Source organism: Sorex araneus, chromosome 4 (assembly GCF_027595985.1).
Source record: "Sorex araneus isolate mSorAra2 chromosome 4, mSorAra2.pri, whole genome shotgun sequence".
Lineage (NCBI taxonomy): Eukaryota > Metazoa > Chordata > Mammalia > Eulipotyphla > Soricidae > Sorex > Sorex araneus.
Window position 1 is genome coordinate 157,394,529 of NC_073305.1, and position 18,986 is coordinate 157,413,514.

Below are 18,986 nucleotides of genomic sequence, written 5' to 3' on the forward strand. Positions count from 1 at the left end.
TCCATTTCCAGGCCAAAAAAAAAAAAAAGAAATAAAAGAACCCTAAAAAGATTGTTAAAAATCCTCGACTTGGCTACAATTTTGCTTTAATTTTTTTTTCTTTAAGTAAGTAACACCTAATTAGACAGACGGACAAGGCCTCCTTCTTGTACATCTCTGTGTTCCGGAATGAGAACTCCGTGTTTTGAAAGCTCCCTTACAAAACTAAGCCCCAGGGATCCTCAGGAGACCCCGGCCAGGGAACGCTTCCAGCCTGGTCCCAGCCTCTCACCCCCCACGCCCCCCCCACCCCGCGCAAAGCGTGAGAAAGGTCGCGTCACCGGAAATACCCTCGGGAGACCTCGGGGCCGGGGCACGGCGGACGCGGGGCCGCGCTTCTCCGCCGCCCTCGGCTCTCGGGGCGCCCGGGCTCGCTCGGCCGGGTCCGCGTCCGCCCCCCCACCCCGGGGGAGGGGGCTGGGGTCGGTTCCTTCGGTGGCTTCCGGGCGCCTGGCAGGTATGGGCCCGCAGCTCCCGCGACTGTGGCAGCTCCGGGCCTTCGGCGGCGCCGCGGGCGGCCTGGCGGTGGCCGCGCTCCGGGCTCCCGCCGCCGCGCACTCGCGGCCCCGCCTCCGCCTCCGCCTCGCGCCCGGCCCGGGGCTTAACCGGAGCGCGGCCGCCGCCGCCGCCGCCCACGCCCGCCTCGCCGCCGCGCAGCCGCCGCCGCCGCCGCCCGCCAGCAGCGCCGCCTCGCAGCGCCCCGGAGCCGGTGAGCCGGGGCCGCCCCGTCGCGGGCCGGGTCGCGCGAGTCCAGCAGCCCGGGAAGCGCCGCGGCGTCGGGGACTGACTGAGCTGCGCGCCGACCCTCACGCCCACGCTCGCTGCGCCCTCCGCGCCTCAGCGCGGGACGCCGGCTCGAAGGACGCCAGGCGCACCCCCGCGCCGCGCGTGCCCACGCGGGTCTGGGGGCGGGGTGGGCGGGGGGCGTGGTGGGGGGGCGGTGAGAGGGCGACCCCACCCTCCCCAGGTTTCACTTTTGTTTCTCCGCGCGCACCTTTGCGCTGCTGACCCGGGTCCGCACAGTTCGCCCGCGTCCACACGCCTCCCGTGGGCGGCAGAACCCGGGGACGGGGTGGGGGGACAAGCACCTCGGCCACCCACGTGCAGCCTGTGACCCGCCGTCCTCCGACTTTTGGGGGACTTTTATTTCCAGGTTGGTAAATGACCTCTTTAAAGAAAAAAAAGAAAAGTGGAGCCTCCTTTGTTATTTTCATTAGAAAAAGGCACCTCCACACACACACACACACAAAAAAAAAAACCCCAAAAAAACTCCCAAACAAACTTGGCGCCCAATCTGTACTTGGGCTCAGAATTAATTTTTTCTAATTTTTTTTTTAATCAACATACATCATAAGCTGAGTTTAGGGAGCTAGGGATTGGGCTTTGTAAAGGTGAATTTTTATTTTTCCCGCTAACGGTCAGCGCCCAAGAGCGAAATGGTGTTTGTGGGCCGGTGATTGGTGGTGCACACAGCATACAAATATATATTGAGTGTTCGCTAGGGTGCGCGGACTTGTTGCAGTTGTGGGAATTGGAGGACATAAAGTTTCATGGGTGCCTGCGGAGGGCATGAGTCTTTTGAGGTGCATTTGTCAAAGGGGTTGTGAAGAAAGGAGAAACTGCCTGCCCACCGTTCTCATCCCCAAATCCTCTTGAAGTTCTTTGCTTCTGTGAGTGGCATTGCAATTCAGGGTGCTCAGAGCATGGCGGGGACTCTTAAGTTTTAAGACGTTGGTGGAGGTTACTGTCGCTTTCTGTTTCTCCTTATTTATTTTGTCTATTCCTCTTTCAGTTGTTTGGATTGTACCTTGTATTATTTTTATGACGAGGAAACCAACAAAGTATAGTAGCAGAGCCAGTACTAGAATAGGAGGCATTGATCCTTTATTTTATTTTTAAAGTGTGTTTATTTTTTGAGTCACCTCAAGGTGATACACAGTTACAAAGCTGTTCAAGATTAAGTTTCAGTCATAAAACTTCCAGCACCCGTGCCTCCACAGGTGTGCATTTCCCACCACCAATAACCCCAGTTTTCCCTCCTACCAGCCCCCACCCCCACCCCGCAGCCTGCTTCTATGACAGGCACTTTTCTTCTCGTCTCTGTCTCTCCTCTTGGGCATTATGGTTTGCAGTCCTTTTACATTGGTGCCTTTGGAATACCCCTACAGTATACCCAGTAGAGTGAAGGGAGTCTGGCTTAGTTGTGTATAATTGTTCAAACAGGGAATTTGGGAGCTGGAGTGATAGTATGAGTAGGGTGTTTGCCTTGCAAGCTACCAACTGTTCAATCCCCACTCAGCACCCCATATGATCCCCTGAGCATTGCCAGGGGTAATTCCTGAGTGCAGAGCCAAGAGTAACCCCACACACATGTGTGGGGGTTGGCACAAAACCCAAAAGCCACACAAACAACAGGCCCCCCACCCCTGTGAGAAACCTGGGGCTGGACCTATAGTACAGTGGGTAGATAGGTAGGGTGCTTTCCTTTGTATGGAGCCAACTTGGGTTTGGTCCCACTAGGAGTGATCCTTGAGCACAGAGCCAGGAGGAAGCCCCGAACACTCAAGGGTGTGGCCCAAACAAACAAAAAAAAACTTGAAACTTTCATGTTGTGTAATAAAGGGAAAATTCTCCGGTTTTTCCTCTTTTGGCTCCTCTTCAAGGAAATCAAATTTACTTAAATATGTCACTGTCACTGTCATCATTGATTTGCTCGAGCGGGCACCAGTAACGTCTCCATTGTGAGACTTGTTACTGTTTTTGGCATATCGAATAGGCCATGAGTAGCTTGTAGCTTGTTAGGCTCTGCCATGCGGACACGATACTCTTGGTAGCTTTCCGGGCTCTCCAGTAAACTTAAATGTATGGGAAAGGCCCAGAGCACTGTCAGTTATGGACAGTCCCTGCAAAAAACTGAAACACCAGTACTGAATGGAAAGTATGCTTTATGTGTGTGTGTGTGTGTGTGTGTGTATGTAAATACGTATATATGTGAAATTTCATGAGAGAAATAAGATTGGTGATAAAGGAATCAAATAAAAAGTTTGGAACTGAATATCTAAAATTTAAATTTTCTAAACTTAAGAAAGATAAATGGGGAAGAAGCATTGAAAATAGAATCCCCATTATTATTTTCCTCTCCTGTATTTTATGTCTTTTTTAGGTACCTTACTATTTTCAAGTGGGATTTCTTTCCTCTTATAGAAGTCTCTTAAAAAGTTTTCTTAGGGGGCTAGTTTAGTGATGGTGAATTCTTTTATTATTTGAAAAATCTCATTTCTCCTTCAGCACTGAGTGCCTTGCTAGGCACATATTCTTGGTTGGATATTTTTTCCATTTAGCATTTTGTATACGTTAATGCCAATTCCTCTGGCTTTGTAGAGTTTCTACAGAGAAATCTGCTGGCAGTCTTTTTTTTTGGGGGGGGGGTCATACTCGGCTATGCACAGGGCTTACTCCTGGCTCATGCATTCAGGAATTACTCCTGGTATCACTTGGGGAACCATAGGGGATGCTGGAAATCGAACCCCAGTCTGCCATGTGCAAGGCAAACGCCCTACCCGCTGTGCTATTGCTCCAGCCCCTGCTGGCAGTCTTATGGAAGGGGCAGGGAGGTAGTAGTGGTGGGGTGGGTCCCATATATGTGAGTCTTTGATCTTAATCTTTCTCTTTTAGTATTCTCTATTGTTTTTTTTTTTTAAATTTTGATTATAATGTATATGTTGTGCATTTGTTTGGGGTTATTTTGCTTGAACTTTTTTAGTTTCCTGGGCCAAAGTGTCTTTCTTAGGTCAGGAAATTATTGGCTGTTTTTTCTTTAAATAAGAACTCTCTATCTCTCCCCCCCCCCAACCCTCCCTTGGGCCACACCAAACCGTGGGTGCTTAGGGCTTACTCCTGGTTCTGTACTTATTGCTGGCAGTGCTGTGGGAGGTGGCATATGGGGTGCCCGGCATCAAACCCAGGTCTGCTCCATGCAAGGCAAGCACGTTACCTGCCATACTCTCTCTCTTGCCCTTTTTCTTTTTTTTCTAGAACTCTGGTGAGTGCTGTTTTTCTTGATTGATATCTTACCATAGAGCACTTAATTGTTTTAAAATTATTTACTAGTCTTTTTGGCTGGTTTCCAGTCCTCTTTGTCCCCTGCCCTTTTCTTGAAGCTATGTGAATATCATATATGGAGAAAAATACAAGTATATTGTCAGCATTTATAAGTAATTTTTTTGTGCTTGTATTTTTATTTAGCTTAACCATTTTTGCAAAGGTACTGTGATTTGCAATACATAATACTGCAAATTATACTTTGTATGCATACATTGTTTTATTTTTATTTATTTTTTAATTGAATCACCGTGAGATACAGTTACAAAGCTTTCATATTTGAGCTTCAGTCATACAGTGATAAACACCCATCTCTCCAACCGTGCACATTTTCTACCACCAATGTCTCCAGTACCCCCCCCATACCAACTCCTGTCTTTATGGCAGACAATTTCCCCCACATACTCTCTCTACTTTTTGGCCATTATGGTTTGCAACATGGATACTGGATACTGAGAGACTATCATGTTTGTTCCTTTATCCACTTTCAGCACACACCTCCTGTCCTTGACTTAGCGATCCCTTCTTTATTTCCGCTGCCTTCTCCCCCAGCTCATGAGGCAGGCTTTCAACTATGGAGCAATATTCCTGGCCTTTGTGTCTGCTGTCCTTGGGTGTTAGTCTCATATTATGTTATTTTATATTCCACAAATGAGAGCAGTCATTCTAAGTCTGTCCCTCTCTGACTCATAAATAATATCTTTAACCTTTTCTCACGTAATTGTAATATAGAGCATATATCATTGTGTAACTGTTGTTTAAAAAGTCAGTATTTGTTATAAATTATAATCAGTTGTTGCAGCTTAAAGATAGACCTCCTCAAAACGTTTAGACACTTTTATTCTAAGAGTTTTCACATTGGCATATGTGTTATTTCAAGCTAATATCAGTTAAAGTCCTGTGGACTCATGAGAAACTATATCACTCTCTTAACTTCCTAAAGAATGAAAACCATAGTTCATACTCAGAATTAGGGTTTTTACCAGAAACCACCTTGCAATTTGAAAAACCTATCTAGATGGAGGGGCAAACAGTTACAGAACATCTGATCTTTGTTACATGAATCTGATCTTTGTCATGAGAATCACCCTTTCTTCCTTGAGTGAGTCATCCCATTCCTTAGCTCAGCATATATTCCCATTTTTTTTAACTGGCTGTGGAATTTCACATGTATATATATATTTCTTTATGTAATTAAACGTATAGGAAGGGTTGTACATGTAAAGAGTGGTGGTGGTGTTGTGGAACACTCCCATGGCCTCACACATGCAGGTGCTCTCTACCACTGAGCTACATTCTGGTTGGGCAGTCATTCTTATTGATAGGAGTGTAATTAAGAAAAGCTCTCTCTCTCTTTTTTTTTTCAAGGTCAAAATTTAATATATCTGAGTTTTCAGTTCACTTGAGCTTGCCATTTTTTTTCCTAGTTTGCAGATGGTACTTGACACAGCTATCAAATTTCACAGCCTTCCCCTGATCTTTGACACTTGTATTTCTCAAGAACTAAAGGGATTCCATAAACTAGCACATGCTGTTCCAGCCAAGTTCCATCCAATTAGACTTCAGGTGAAAGTCTTAGGAAATATTATATTATAGCACACCACTTTCCTCACTATTGGCTATGGTGATTTTTAAAAAAAATTTATTTATTAGTGAATCACAGTGAGGGTACAGTTGCAGATTTATACATTTTCATGCTCATGTTTCCCTCATACAAAGTTTGAGAACCCATCCCTTCACCAGTGCCCATTCTCCACCACAAATAAACCCAGCATCCCTCCCACCCCCCCAATCCCATATCCCCCCCCCACTGTGTCAGGGTATTCCCTTTTGTTCTCTCTCTCTAATTAGGTGTTGTGGTTTGCAATAAAGGTGTTGAGTGGCCATTGTGTTTGAAAAGCTCTCTCTTTTACTTTCAAAAGTGTCCTGGTTTCTGATCCTTGGTACTGAAAACAAAACACTGTGTATGGGCCGAGAGAGTCAGCTCGTGGGCTGGAGTGCATGCTTTGCAGCAGGGCGCTCAGGTTTGCTCTTCTGCACTACCTGGTTCCTCAAGCCCAATGGGTTCAAGTGTCACTGAAAATGATTTAGTTATCAAATGAGAATGTGGTATAATTAAAATTTATATAAGATCCTTACAATCTATTTAAAAGCAAGTTGTGCTATTCTTTAACAAATGATAATATGTATTGAATTTAGTGGAGTAGTTTTAGTTTAAGATTTGAGTTAAAAATAATCACTTTTTCCTTTTTGTGATATTAAAGGAGAAATGGATTTCACTGAATGTGAAGATGTGTCAAGAGAAGAGAAAATGTCAGAAGACCTTGAATCTGATACTCTGAGTTCTCTGGTAGATATACCATTTGCCACTATAGATATTAAAGATGACTGTCGATGTAAGTACGTCACTAATAAATATATGTGTTATTAATAAAGAAGTATTGAGTAGTAAATTTAGTGAAATGTATATTTTCCTAATTACTTTAAGTTGTATTTTGTATTAATCTCAGTTGTTAATAGTTATCCGTTCATAGTCTGTTGTCTCAATTGTCACTGCTAATAGAAGACAAATCTCACAGAATATAGGGACAGATTATTCTATATGTTACAGGCCACTTCATGGACTGGATAATTCAACAATTTTTAACTTTTCTTCAGTTATTCTGGGAACATTGCTAATTTCTGAGTATAACTCATCTACAAAATGTTTATTGGCCATTTGAAAAGAGCCAGCACTTTTTGTTGGATATTTGGAGGGACATCAGTGAACAAGACATCCCTATTCTCATGTTGTTTAGCAGACTAGTGTTGAAAATGTAGTTGGATATGCTTGTTTTATTAGAACTACCAGGACTCATTTGATTGGAATACTGCTGGATGTCTTAATTTGAATTTCTTTTTCATTCTAAAAGCAATCCTGCATGTGATACTTGGGTTTACCTGCAATAAAATTGGTATGATCTATTAATAGGAATATGATGATAATGAGCTGGAGTGATAGCACAGCGGTTGGGCGTTCGCCTTTGATGCGGCCGACCCGTGTTTGATTCCTCCGCCCCTCTCGGAGAGCCCGGCAAGCTACCGAGAATATCTAGCCCTCGAGGCAGAGCCTGACAAGCTACCCGTGTGTATTGGATATGCCAAAAACAGTAACAATAAGTCTCTCAATGAGAGACGTTACTGGTGCCCGCTCAAACAAATCGATGAGCAACGGGATGACAGTGATGATTATAATCAACACTGTCTTACAGTAATGTTTATTGATTGCATTTCTTTTATGGGCTTATCTAACTGGTATATGGGCTTATCTAACTCTGTAACTCGAGGCACCATAAGAAATTTTCTCATTCCTTCTCTGTTTTTGAAGTGGGTGGATGATTAGATCTCAGAAGTAATAAATAAACACAGTTGAAAGGAACTAGTTATGGGATGTTTGATTTCAGATTTTGTTATTTCTTTGATGAAAATGGTATTTGGGAAAGTTATCTGTGGATGTGTAATAGTGAATACTCCTAGCTTTAGGTTCTTGTGGATTACATTTAAGGGTAGTACACAATTCACCACATATTTTCAGTGTTACAGTTCTTTTATTTTACAGTTCTCTAGCTGCTAACATAGGGAAGTTCCAGAGACTGCAGGAGCCACAAAACAGAAGCCTCTGTGTCTGAGATAGCAACCTTGATTACCATTCCTCTTCTCTTCATCACTGTTTTGCTTTCTGTTGCTTGCTCTTGTCCATCTTCCCCTTTTCTATACAGTGACCTGGATTTATACAAACCATGCTTCCCTGCTCCTTAGTCGTTTCTGCTAGCTGATTGGTTATGCTCTATGAGGTTATCCCATTGGAAAGTCCACTTGGGTAGCTAATACAAATGGGGGTGTGGGATGATTGTGGAACGATCAGTCGGATTACAGATATCCTTATGAGAATTTGTAAGATGAACCATTGTAGGTCTGGCCCTTTCCTCATCACCTTCTCCCTTCCACATTTCCTCTGTAATTGATGGATAGTGTCTTGGGGGGCTTTTTAGAGGTTTGGCAAGGAAGGAAAGCATGACTCTTTAAATATGAATATTCAGGACCTTTTCCTCCATACCTACTGTCTTTGAACTTAAATGATCATTGGGATCCTCTATGGAAAACACAGATTCTCTTTTCCACTTTTCGGTCAGAACAGAAAATCTTAAATGATTCTGAGATTCAACCTCAGAAACAGCAAAGCTTACACTGTCTTCTCACAGAATAAACCTAATTTATGTTTTGGGAGAGACCCAAGGAGAGAGGAAATACTTAATCGTATTCAATTTCTGGCTTTTTTTATTCATCAGTTTTTTTCATTCTGTAGTCTCAGGGGAAAAAGGGTGAAGAGGTGGTTGCTTAGTCAGGGCATCGACTTCCCACGATTTTTTCCTTTAAAAGTGATCCATGAAAAACAGCTTTGTGAGTTTTGAGTCATTAGAGATGTCTTGATTTGAAAAATTTGCATTTCTGTTAAATGAAAGAAAGGACGTAATAAAGGAGAGAAAAGAATATCAAGGATTTTATATTTTTTTCTTTACCATCTTTTTCAGCAGATAAAATGAAATATACCTAAGAAATGCATTATTTTTTTTGTTTCATTACTCTTTCTAACTTGGATATAAAGAATAATTCGAATAATCATACCAAATGCACAGAGTGGGCATCTCCATCTACTCTTCTTTTCTCTCAACCTTATTTCTATTTTTGAATTACTCATATTGGAATGTTCCTGAATTAGGAACAAGAGATAAAATTTCCCCTTTCCACTTGAAGGTACTTCTGACTTATACACATATCTAATATATATGAGTAAATAATGTCAATGAGGCATTGACAGTGAGGTGGCACTAGACTTTCATAAATCAAAGCACATTTCTGTAGTTCCTATAATGTTAGGTCTTTACTGATGAGGAAACAGTGACCACTGGGACCAGAAAGAAGGTTATCTCTCTGAGTCTGCAGCCCTTCCTGCTCTGATAATAATAGCTGTTGCTTCAGAGAATGGCTTATATGAATAGTAGCATTTATAGATTTTCTACTAAAGAAGCAGTGTTATCTGCTAGAGGCTTAGGTCAATCCATAGTAGTCCTTTCCCCCCTCCACTACATAGCATTGTATTGCATTTCAGTAGAAAGAAGACCACACCTTCTACAAGATCATTGCTGGTGATATTAATGCCAAGATAGGACCAAGAAGGTCGCCCGAAGAACTTTACATCGGAACCAAGGGCCTAGAATGGAACGAACAGGGTGAGAGACGTTTGAGTTCATCATGTTGACCAAGACATGGTAACTCACAGTTCCAGAAGGCTGAATCTAAACGTTGGACATGGGAGTTTCCTGGTAGACAGTTCCACAAAGAAATGGGCCACAACATATTCAATCAATGGTTTTGCCTGACTGATGTGGCTGTTGTCCCAATATTCCAAATGGGATCGGACCACTGTCTCCTTTGTGCAAAATTCTACTTCATGGAGTGGGGAGAAAGTGCTGCAAAGTTTAAGAAGAGAACTCTCAGAACGAACACCAACTAGGAGCTCTTTGGCACTGTTGTAGCAACATGGGAAGATGCTGTCATTGACAACATTGACGAGGAATACGGTTGACTGGTTCAGCACTTCCATGACTGTGAGGAATGCCTAGAGTGGGAAAGCCACAAAAAGATGCCTGTCTTCGGAAACTCTCGAGCTCATTCGCCAACTTGGTTTGGCATGAGCCTCAGGCAATCACAAGCTAACATCCGAGCTCACAAGACTGCAGAGAAGTAATAAAGGAAGACCTCAGAGAGAGAAGAGCAGCAGTGTTGGCCGATGCGGCAGAAGCCAGGAAAAGTATTCGCAATGCCTTCCTGTCCTTTGCCAGCTATAAGACCAAGATGACTGCCCTCCGATGTCCTGATAGATTTATCACATCTTCCAGGAGGGCAATGGAGAAGATTATCCATGACTTCTTCTTGGATCTCTTCAATAGCCACATCCACCTGCCCACATATGAGATGCCACAGGATGGATATGTCATTCCCAGCATTCCAGCATGAAATGGTGTGTCCGAAATCCGACACACCATTTCATCAGTAAAGAAGCGTACAGCACCCAGTCCAGACAAGGTCAGACCCAAACACCTGAAGAATCTGCCACCTGTACTCCTCAGTACACTGGTTTGGCTACCTGTCTGAATGCAAAGTTCCGTCCCAATGGAAAACCAGCAGGACCGTTCTGTTATACAAAGAGGGATACATCCATGGCATCAGCAACTTTACCCCTATCTGCCTGTTGTCTGTTGTTCAGAAGTTGTTCACTCGAGTTGTTCACAAGATTTGTTCACTCTTGTCCACTTTGTTCACTAGACAAAGGACAACCATGTGAGTATCCAGGTTCCAAAAAGGATTCAGCATGATCGACCATATCCACACAGTGACCAAGCTCATTGAGGTTTCTCGAGAGTTCAAGATGCCACTCTGTCTAATGTTCATCGATTTAAAGAAGGCCTTTGATTCTCTTGAGACTGAAGCCATCATCGAAGCCCTCGTCAAACAGGGCATTCAAACTCAGTACATCATCAAGATCCTCCATGAACTGTATTACGGATTCACCACTAGGATCTCACCATTCTATAAGGAAGTGATCATTGACATAAAGAGAGGGGTTCGGCAGGGTGATACCATTTCACTGAAATTCTTGAGTGCCACCCTTGAGAACGTCATTCGAGGACTGGAATGGGAAGGAATGGGAGTGAAGATAGAGGGTTGGCAACTTCACCACCTCCGCTTTGCTGATGACATCGTTCTCATAACACCACACATTAGCCAAGCAGCACAAATGTTGGCCGACTTTGACCATGAGTGTGGAAAGGTTGGATTGCAGCTGAATCTTAGCAAAACGATGTTCATGAAAAATGAACTAGTCCCTGACATTCCATTTGCTCTCAGTGGAACGAATATCTCTGAATGCAGCAGCTACATATACCTGGGTCGAGAACTCAGCATGAGGAACAACTTGGCGCCAGAACTGCACAGGAGGAAGAGAGCAGTGTGGAAAGCCTTCAAGAGCGTCGAAGTGGTTAAGAGGATGAAGAACCTCCAGCTCCGGGCACATCTTTTCGACTCCACCGTTCTTCCTGCACTAACATATGCATCAGAGACCTGGGTCCTATGAAAACAGGATGAGAATGCTATTCAGATCACTCACAGAGGAATCGAAAGAGCTGTGCTTGGAGTATCATGCTTAACTAGAGAAAAGGAATCCGGAGTTTCGATCTTCTTCGACGATGAAGATCAAGGGATGCTGCCTCGTTTGCCAAGGTGTCGAAAATCTGATGGGCCAGACACGTAATGCGATTTGGAGACAACCGCTGGACTAGAGCCATTACTGACTGGATTCCACGGGACGTCAAAAGAACGCACACCTATGAGATGGTCGGACTTCTTTGTCAAGACCCTGAACAAATGGGTTGAAGTTCTTCGTGTTCCCGGAGTGAGCAGATGCCATTGGGCTACACTAGCATGTGACAGGATCAAATGGAGATGTTACTGGCACCCACTTGAGCAAATCGACGAACAACGACCAATGATTACAAGTGATCATTTTTCAGTAGTTCAAACTATGAGTTAGAAATCTTCATGTATTGGTCTAATCTCTGAACTATCAAATATACCAAATCCACTTTTTTCTGGTGATGTGTCTCAATTTCTCAGCACTGACTTACAGACAGCATCAGTTTGTTGTGAAAGAGGCAGAATATGTGTGTATTAAGTTTTGGTTATATCATTTTTTGCTGGGGAGACCTTGGGCACTTAACCTGTGTGAACTGGACTACCACCACTGTGAAAAACAGGTATTCCCTTTGTTTGCCTCACACCATCTCTGTTCAGAATATGTGTATGAAGCAATTCGAAGTGCCGTGTGCAAATACTTCTTACAAATATTTGAAACATGTTTGTTATTTAGGGGCAGCTTCTTTTAATAACTGCATTTACTCAAATGCCAAGGAAAAAGAGTAAAATTCTTTGCTAGCCAGAAAGTTTTAACTCCTTTTTTTGCAGTATTATAATATTTTGAAATATTTTTTAAATTCTGAAATGTACAGAACTTGGAATTTTGTAAGTGAACTTCAAAATGGACAATAATATTTTATGTCTATACAAACCAATTTGTGGCATAAGTTTATCTAGTGTGGCTTTTTATTTTATTGTGTAACAAGGAAATTTCATTTGTCCACTGGTTCTGTGGTAGACAACAGCCTTAAAATTATCAATTCGCTGGTTGTTGACTTTGGTTCTTACAGTTTCCTTTGGTGGTTGGAAATTATGAATTGAATGCCAAGAAATTCTTGCTGATAAAAAATGTGGTCAAGGGATTAGGACAGTAATACTAACAAGTTCCTTGCTAGTATTACGAATCCTAGTAGTAACAGGAATCCTGCTAGGATTCTTACTAGCAGAATCCTTGCTGGTAAGAAAACTCTTCCCTAGATGTTTATCATCTCAGTTACAGTCATGTGGGGTTACTATCACAATTACCGACATGTGGTACACATGGCTGAAATCTTTAAAATCTTTGCTACTCTTAGAGAAGACACTATTTTCTAGAGTTATGCTAGAATATAAAATGTGCTCGGATATTACATTAGAGTTAAATTTTAGAATATAATGCATGTTAAACAATGTAAACATTATCACTGTATCACTGTCATCCTGTTGTTTGTCGATTTACTCACCAGTAACGTCTCTTACAGTCAGTCCTGAGATTTTAGCAGCCTCTCCTTACTCATCTTTCCCAATGATTGGAGGCTCTTTCAGGGTCGAGGAATGAGACCCATCGTTATTGTTTTTGGCATATTGAATACGCCATGGGTAATATGGGTAAACATATTATATTAGAAATAAAATATTCTGCATATAATGTTTCAACATTGATCTGTTCATCAGTGTCCACTTTCACCTACCAGTTTGCCTTAAAGAGAGGCGATGTTTTACACTGATTTACAGTCCTATTGCTGACAGGGTTTCAGACATAACAGTTCACCTCCTTTAGACCACTTCCTACTCCTGGATGAACAATTCCCTCCACCATAGACATTGCCCCCCCACCTCTGTTACACCCCCAACCTGTCCTGTCCCCCCCCACTCCGTCCTGTTTCCCCCACCCCCTTGAGTGGCATGTTTCCTACTGAATAGGAGTTCTATGTTCTTTGTTTCCGTTGCCTTTGGATAGTATTATTTCATAATTATGTTTCTTTATATCTTACAAATGACAGAATATTCTGTGTTGAGGACCTTATGAATTTTAACCCTAAAATATTTGCCTTGAGGTCCTTTAAATAATTAGAGTTTGCTTACTCGTATTTTTAGCTTGTTAGGAATAATTATGACATTTGAGTGGTTGCTGTTTATATGGTTCTTTTTTTCTGATTATATTGTCTTTATTTAAATGTATTATACATACTGTTGTATGATTTTTGTCTCTTTAGCCACTGATGTACAGAAAATAAAATTGGAGAGAAATGAAGAAAATGAAGGTATCAATAAAGATAAAAAAAAGAAGAAAAAAAAGGATTATCAACCAAACTATTTTCTCTCCATTCCAATCACCAACAAAGAGGTGCTCTTTTCTTTAAAATTACTTAATTTCTGAAGTCTTATTCTAAGGCAGGTTTAAAGCATACCAAATTCTAAGGCAGGTTTAAATTCATACCAAATTTGCTCTTAGCTTTCAAGAATGCTTGGTGGAGGCTGGAGTGATAGCACAGTAGGTAGGGCCTTTGCCTTCCACGAGGCCGACCCGGGTTCAATTCCCAGAATCCCATATGGTCTCCCAGCCACCGCCAGGAGTAATTCCTGAATGTATGATCCAGGAGTAATTCCTGTGCATCGCCGGGTGTGACCCTGCCCCCCAAAAAGAATGCTTGGTGGAATTTTAGCTGGGCTACAAGGTATTATTTAATAGAAAATATGTAATAATTTTGAAAGACTTAACCTTATTTAAGCCACGATTGAAAAAGAAATCTCCTGGAAAAAGTGTTGCTAGATGGTGTGTCAAGATTTTGTGTAAGAATTTGTTTATACTAGGAGGTGAACTTTAAGAATTAGCACATTGACCAGGTAGAAAAAGAAGATCCTGACTTATGTTGGGAAAGTAAATGGAGATGGAATTTTTGCTGCTTTAGTTCTGTTTATGGTAAAGCCCAAAGCAATATAATTTTTTTGAAAATAGTTGTTATACCAACATAATATTGAATGATAAACTTAGTAGAAGTCTATTTAAACATGAATAATTATTGAATAATAGAAAATGGGAGCACTGAGTTCTTAGTATTAAGAAATCCTTCAGTGAGAGGGGAAACTACAGTAGTAAATTAAAGCTGCCAGAGCAGAGTGAGGTAGGAATTAAAATGCTTCACAAACACTCACATGAAGACTGATTTTACATCTTGGTCTAATGTAAGAGCTAGACCAGATGTCTACTTAAGTGGATAATAAAAATATTTAATAAAATAAAATAGGTTCTGTCTGCTGCTTTTTATATTTAACTAGAATGTTTCTAGGAAATACTAATAAATTAAAAATCAAATAATATTGAGCTCATATCGAAAGAAAAAGTATTCTGATGGGGTAGTCTCAGAAATAGCTAGTCATTTAGATACAGTTTAAAGAAGAGGAAAGAAGATACATAAGACTATGTAGAAATATCAGATTTTATAGAAATTTGTGCATTGAAGAATCATTTTGAATTTACTAGTACATACTGATTAGTTAATAGCAAGACCTTAAAAATTTGTAGGTGATTCAGTAACAGAATTGGAAACCACAGTGTCTGAGAGGCGGGGTGGGGGGTGGGGAGGCTGCAGGGGGAGGGGGAGGGAGAGGGAGGTGTGTGGGGTGGGGATCAGGAGGGAATCTGGGGACATTGGTGTGCAAAATATACACTGGTAATGAGATGGGTGTTGGAATATTGTGTGACTGAAACTTAATCATGAACAATTTTAACTGTTTATCTCATGGTGATTCAATTAAAAAAAAGTCAAAATGTATAGGTGAGGGCTGGTGTAATAGTACAGAGAATTAGATTCTGAGAGATAGTACAGCAAGTAGGACACTCATGTGGCTGACCCAGGTTTGTTTCCTGAATCACACATGGTCCAAAAGCCCCACCAGGAGGGATTCCTGAACTCAGAACCTGGAGTTAGTTGTAAGCACCACCAGACATAACCCCCAAAACAAACAGAAAAAAGCAAAACAAAACAAAAATGTTTGGGCAATATGAAGTTTAGTGTAGTTATCAATTGTGTATTATATTACAATGTTGGTGAGTTAATTGGAAGATTTTCTTTGCAATCTTGGATTCTGTGCACATCTGGGAATTACAGAGCAAGTGAGCACTCAGAAGCATGGTCCTAGGAAAATAATATAAATAACAAATACATATATAAATAATATAATATATAAATATAGTGGTAAGTAGAAGGGATTTCTCCAAGAATACATGATTTGTCATCAGAGGAGGCTCTAATTTCCATAGTTTGATTTGTTGCTTAGATATTGCTTCACTAGAATACAGCAATGTAGATGTTCAGTAAAGGCTTCTGCCACTGAGTTCATTAGACCTTCTGTTTTCTAGTTCTTTACACCTCTGCTTCTGGCTTTCATGGTAGTCTCAACAGCTGCTCTGCCATCACTTCTAGCTTTGTTCTAGCTTCTCTCCCCTAATTCTGTGGGTAGGAAAGATGCAGAAGGAGACTACGAGTTTAGAAAAATCCTCTCCTTTATTCACTTAGCTCAGGCTTTGGGTCCCATGGTTGTGGGAGGAAGGAATTGGGACAATTATCTACAGCTCTTAGTATTCATTTCGTATTTGCCTTAATTCTGCTTCTTAGCTCCTGGGAAGTTGTCTCGAAAGTGGGGAGAATTCAGACTTTGGAGACCTTGTCAGAAGACTGGCTGGGTCACAAAGGCCACAAAGTCTGCAATGTGTAGGACAGCTTATTTAAATTCTAAAGTTTCAGTGTCTTCTGGTGTAAATGGAGATGATGATCATTTTTTAAAACTCAAAATCTGGACTTTTTATCTGCCTAGTCATAGCTTCAGTGTTTTTGCTATTGAAGTTAGGATAAAGAAAAAGATTTATTCTGTTCTTTAAGGTTCTGCATTCTAACATTCCCCCACGGGGCCCTTGTTTCTTCTGAGTCTCCCTGGCCTCCCATTCTGCTCTTTGAGGGGAGGGGAGTTGTTCCACTGCAGTGCTCAAGAGATCCAGAGGCATCTTGACTGATTTTTTTTTTGTTATGTCTATTTAGTATTTTATTTAAAAAATTTTATTTTTTAATTGAGTCACTGTGAGATACATAGCTACAAAGCTGTTCATGATCAGGTTTCAGTCATACAATAATCCATTTCCCACCACCAGTTACCCCAGTTTCCCTCCTGTCATCCCCCACTCCCCCCGCCCTGCTTCTGTGGCTCTATGGCAGATACTTTACCCTCTCTCTTTCCTTCTCTGTCCTCCCCCTACCCCAACCTCTCCTTCTGTGTTTGTTCCTTTGCCTACTTTTAGCACGCAGTTCCTATCCAGTGCGATCATTTCCAGCTGTCTCTGTCATAATGGTCCCTTCTCTATCCCAGTTGCCTTCTCTCCTGGCACTTGAGGCAGGCTTCCAACAGTAGATTAATCCTCCTTTCCCTTGTTTCTACTGTCCCTGGGTATTAGTTTCATGTTATTATTATTATTACTATTTTTTAGTTTCACATTGACTGGTGGTTTAATGCAAGGTCCTATGGATACTTGGGCCCTATAGTGCCATGATTAACTGCAGTGCTAGGAGCTCTGGGGACGATGTGGTGAGATTAAAACCTGGGTCAATACATGCCAGACATGTGCCCTAACCACTATACTATCTCCTGACCCCTCTCTGGTATTCTTTGAACTTGGCAGATTCCCTGTGTCTTAGATAGAAACTTCTTTGCAGGGAATTTCCTTTCTTCTCTTTTTGGCTTACTACTGAAATATCCACTTAAACCTCTTCTCTGGTGACCCCTGAGTAGATCTACCCCTCCATACTCTCAGAGACTTCCATAGCTTTCCTTTTGTTATTTGTCAGCTGTGCAGTTTGATACTGGTTGGTCTGTCCTACAATGTTTTTCAGTTTCTAGAACAGCATCTGGCCAATATATATCTATCAGTTTATTGCTGATAATAAAAAAGTTTTTTTTTTTCCTGGCACACCAAGTTACAACTAGAGCATTAAACAAATAATAAATGTAATGCTACTAATAGGGATTTTACAATACAGGTTCAATGGCCATTTTTTAAAGAGAGTAGAGTGAACTGCATTAATGGGGAATGCAGGTTTCAAGTGTCCTCAAACCAAAATAGTTTCATCTTTCCTTCCCAGGGTACTTAAAGATATTATAGTACATATATACACAGATAGGAAGAAGAGTTAGAAATAGGACAAGGTTAGGAAATAATAGTTCTTTAATGTTGCCTTTTTTTGTTTTAAGTATTCTATGCTAATTTTCTTTGTAAAGTATTTATGAGCTCTTGTGAGAATGTTGGAGATAAAGAGAGCATTTGTAATGTTTCAATGGATGACTATATTCCAAGTTCCAATTAAGTGACCTGCAAACAAGCTTTTGGAAGCTAAAACTTTCACAATGAGTTGCTCTACTTTTGGACTTTACTTGTTGGCATCTGGTTGTAATGAAAAAGTATTCAAACTTACATGGGTCTTTGATATTTAAACACAGTTTGATATTTTAAAAATATTAAATGTTTTAAATTCTTTATTAGTGAAATATGAGTTCATGCTTTTAAGAAGTAGAATTAGGGAATTTCAAATTACTGCATAAAAATGTCTTAAATAAAGGTAAATGAAAGTGCTTCTCCATTTTCTGCTGTTAGTATTAAAAGATTTTATTGAATTATAATAAACCCAAAATATTTCTAAAAATAGCTAGAACTTTTAAAATGTTAGTTCTGGTTGAATATATTGGATAAATGAACATTAGAAAAGAGAATTATCAAAAGTTAATTTTTGGAAAATATTTTTATAACAGTGGGAAATATTTTCTTAGTTTTAAAAGATATTTGTTATATTTAATTCTGTAGTGCGTCATTTTGTGTTGTGAAAATTGCTGCTCTTATGAAATATGAAATAGATTTAAGCATTTATTTCTTTGTAGAAAATGTCATTATAATAGGATTTTTATCATCCTAAATATGTGAAGCTTGTAATGCATATTGAAGATTCTCATATTTGTGGATTAGTTTTTTTTTTTGCTTTCACGTTAGTTATTGCTGTGTCATAATTTTTTTCACTTTGTTTCATGATTGTAGTGAAGCAAGAAAATGAGAGTATTCAGCCTTGGAGACAAATTAGGTAGCAAATTTATGTGCTAGCTCTAGTAAATATTAATGAGTTGCCAAGTTTGGGAACAGTACAAGCCAATAACTTAGAAAAATTCCAAAGGTAATCAAATATGAGGCTAAACGCATTCTTCTTACTCTGTGCTGGAGAGTATTATCTGTCCCTTGTGCAGAAGTGAATTTTGAACTTTGTCATTTTTTTTTTTTTTGATAGCAGGTTAAGTCAGTTAGAATGTTTAAAAGATATAAAACTATTTTTTTTCCCCCTCTCTTTTTCTGTTTTTGTTTGTGTTCTTATTTTGGGCCATACCTAGTGGTGCTCAGGGCTTCCTCCTGGATCTGTGCCTGGAGGTTTCACTCCTGGAACTGCTCAGGGAACCATATGTAGTGTTGGGGATTGAAGCTGGGTGGACCAAGATCAAGGCAAGCTCCTTAACCCTTGTATGTGTCTCTGGTCCCTAAAATT

General features: G+C 40.9%; 1 protein-coding gene across 5 annotated transcripts in view; it reads left to right on the forward strand.

Annotated features, from left to right (window-relative positions):
• The first annotated feature begins 327 nt into the window (after positions 1 to 327).
• AKAP7 (A-kinase anchoring protein 7) overlaps positions 328 to 18,986 on the forward strand; it is a 130,228-nt gene continuing 111,569 nt past the window's right edge. For 2 of the 5 annotated variants that reach the window (XM_055135303.1, XM_055135302.1), the window contains exons 1-3: positions 329 to 748; positions 6,405 to 6,536; positions 13,629 to 13,759. In XM_055135303.1, coding sequence (XP_054991278.1) covers positions 499 to 748; positions 6,405 to 6,536; positions 13,629 to 13,759 — 513 coding nt within the window. In that variant the 5' untranslated portion in view covers positions 329 to 498. Of the gene's footprint in view, positions 749 to 1,072; positions 1,193 to 6,404; positions 6,537 to 13,628; positions 13,760 to 18,986 lie in introns of those variants that run through there. The other 3 variants (XM_055135304.1, XM_055135305.1, XM_055135306.1) reach the window with 3 other exon arrangements.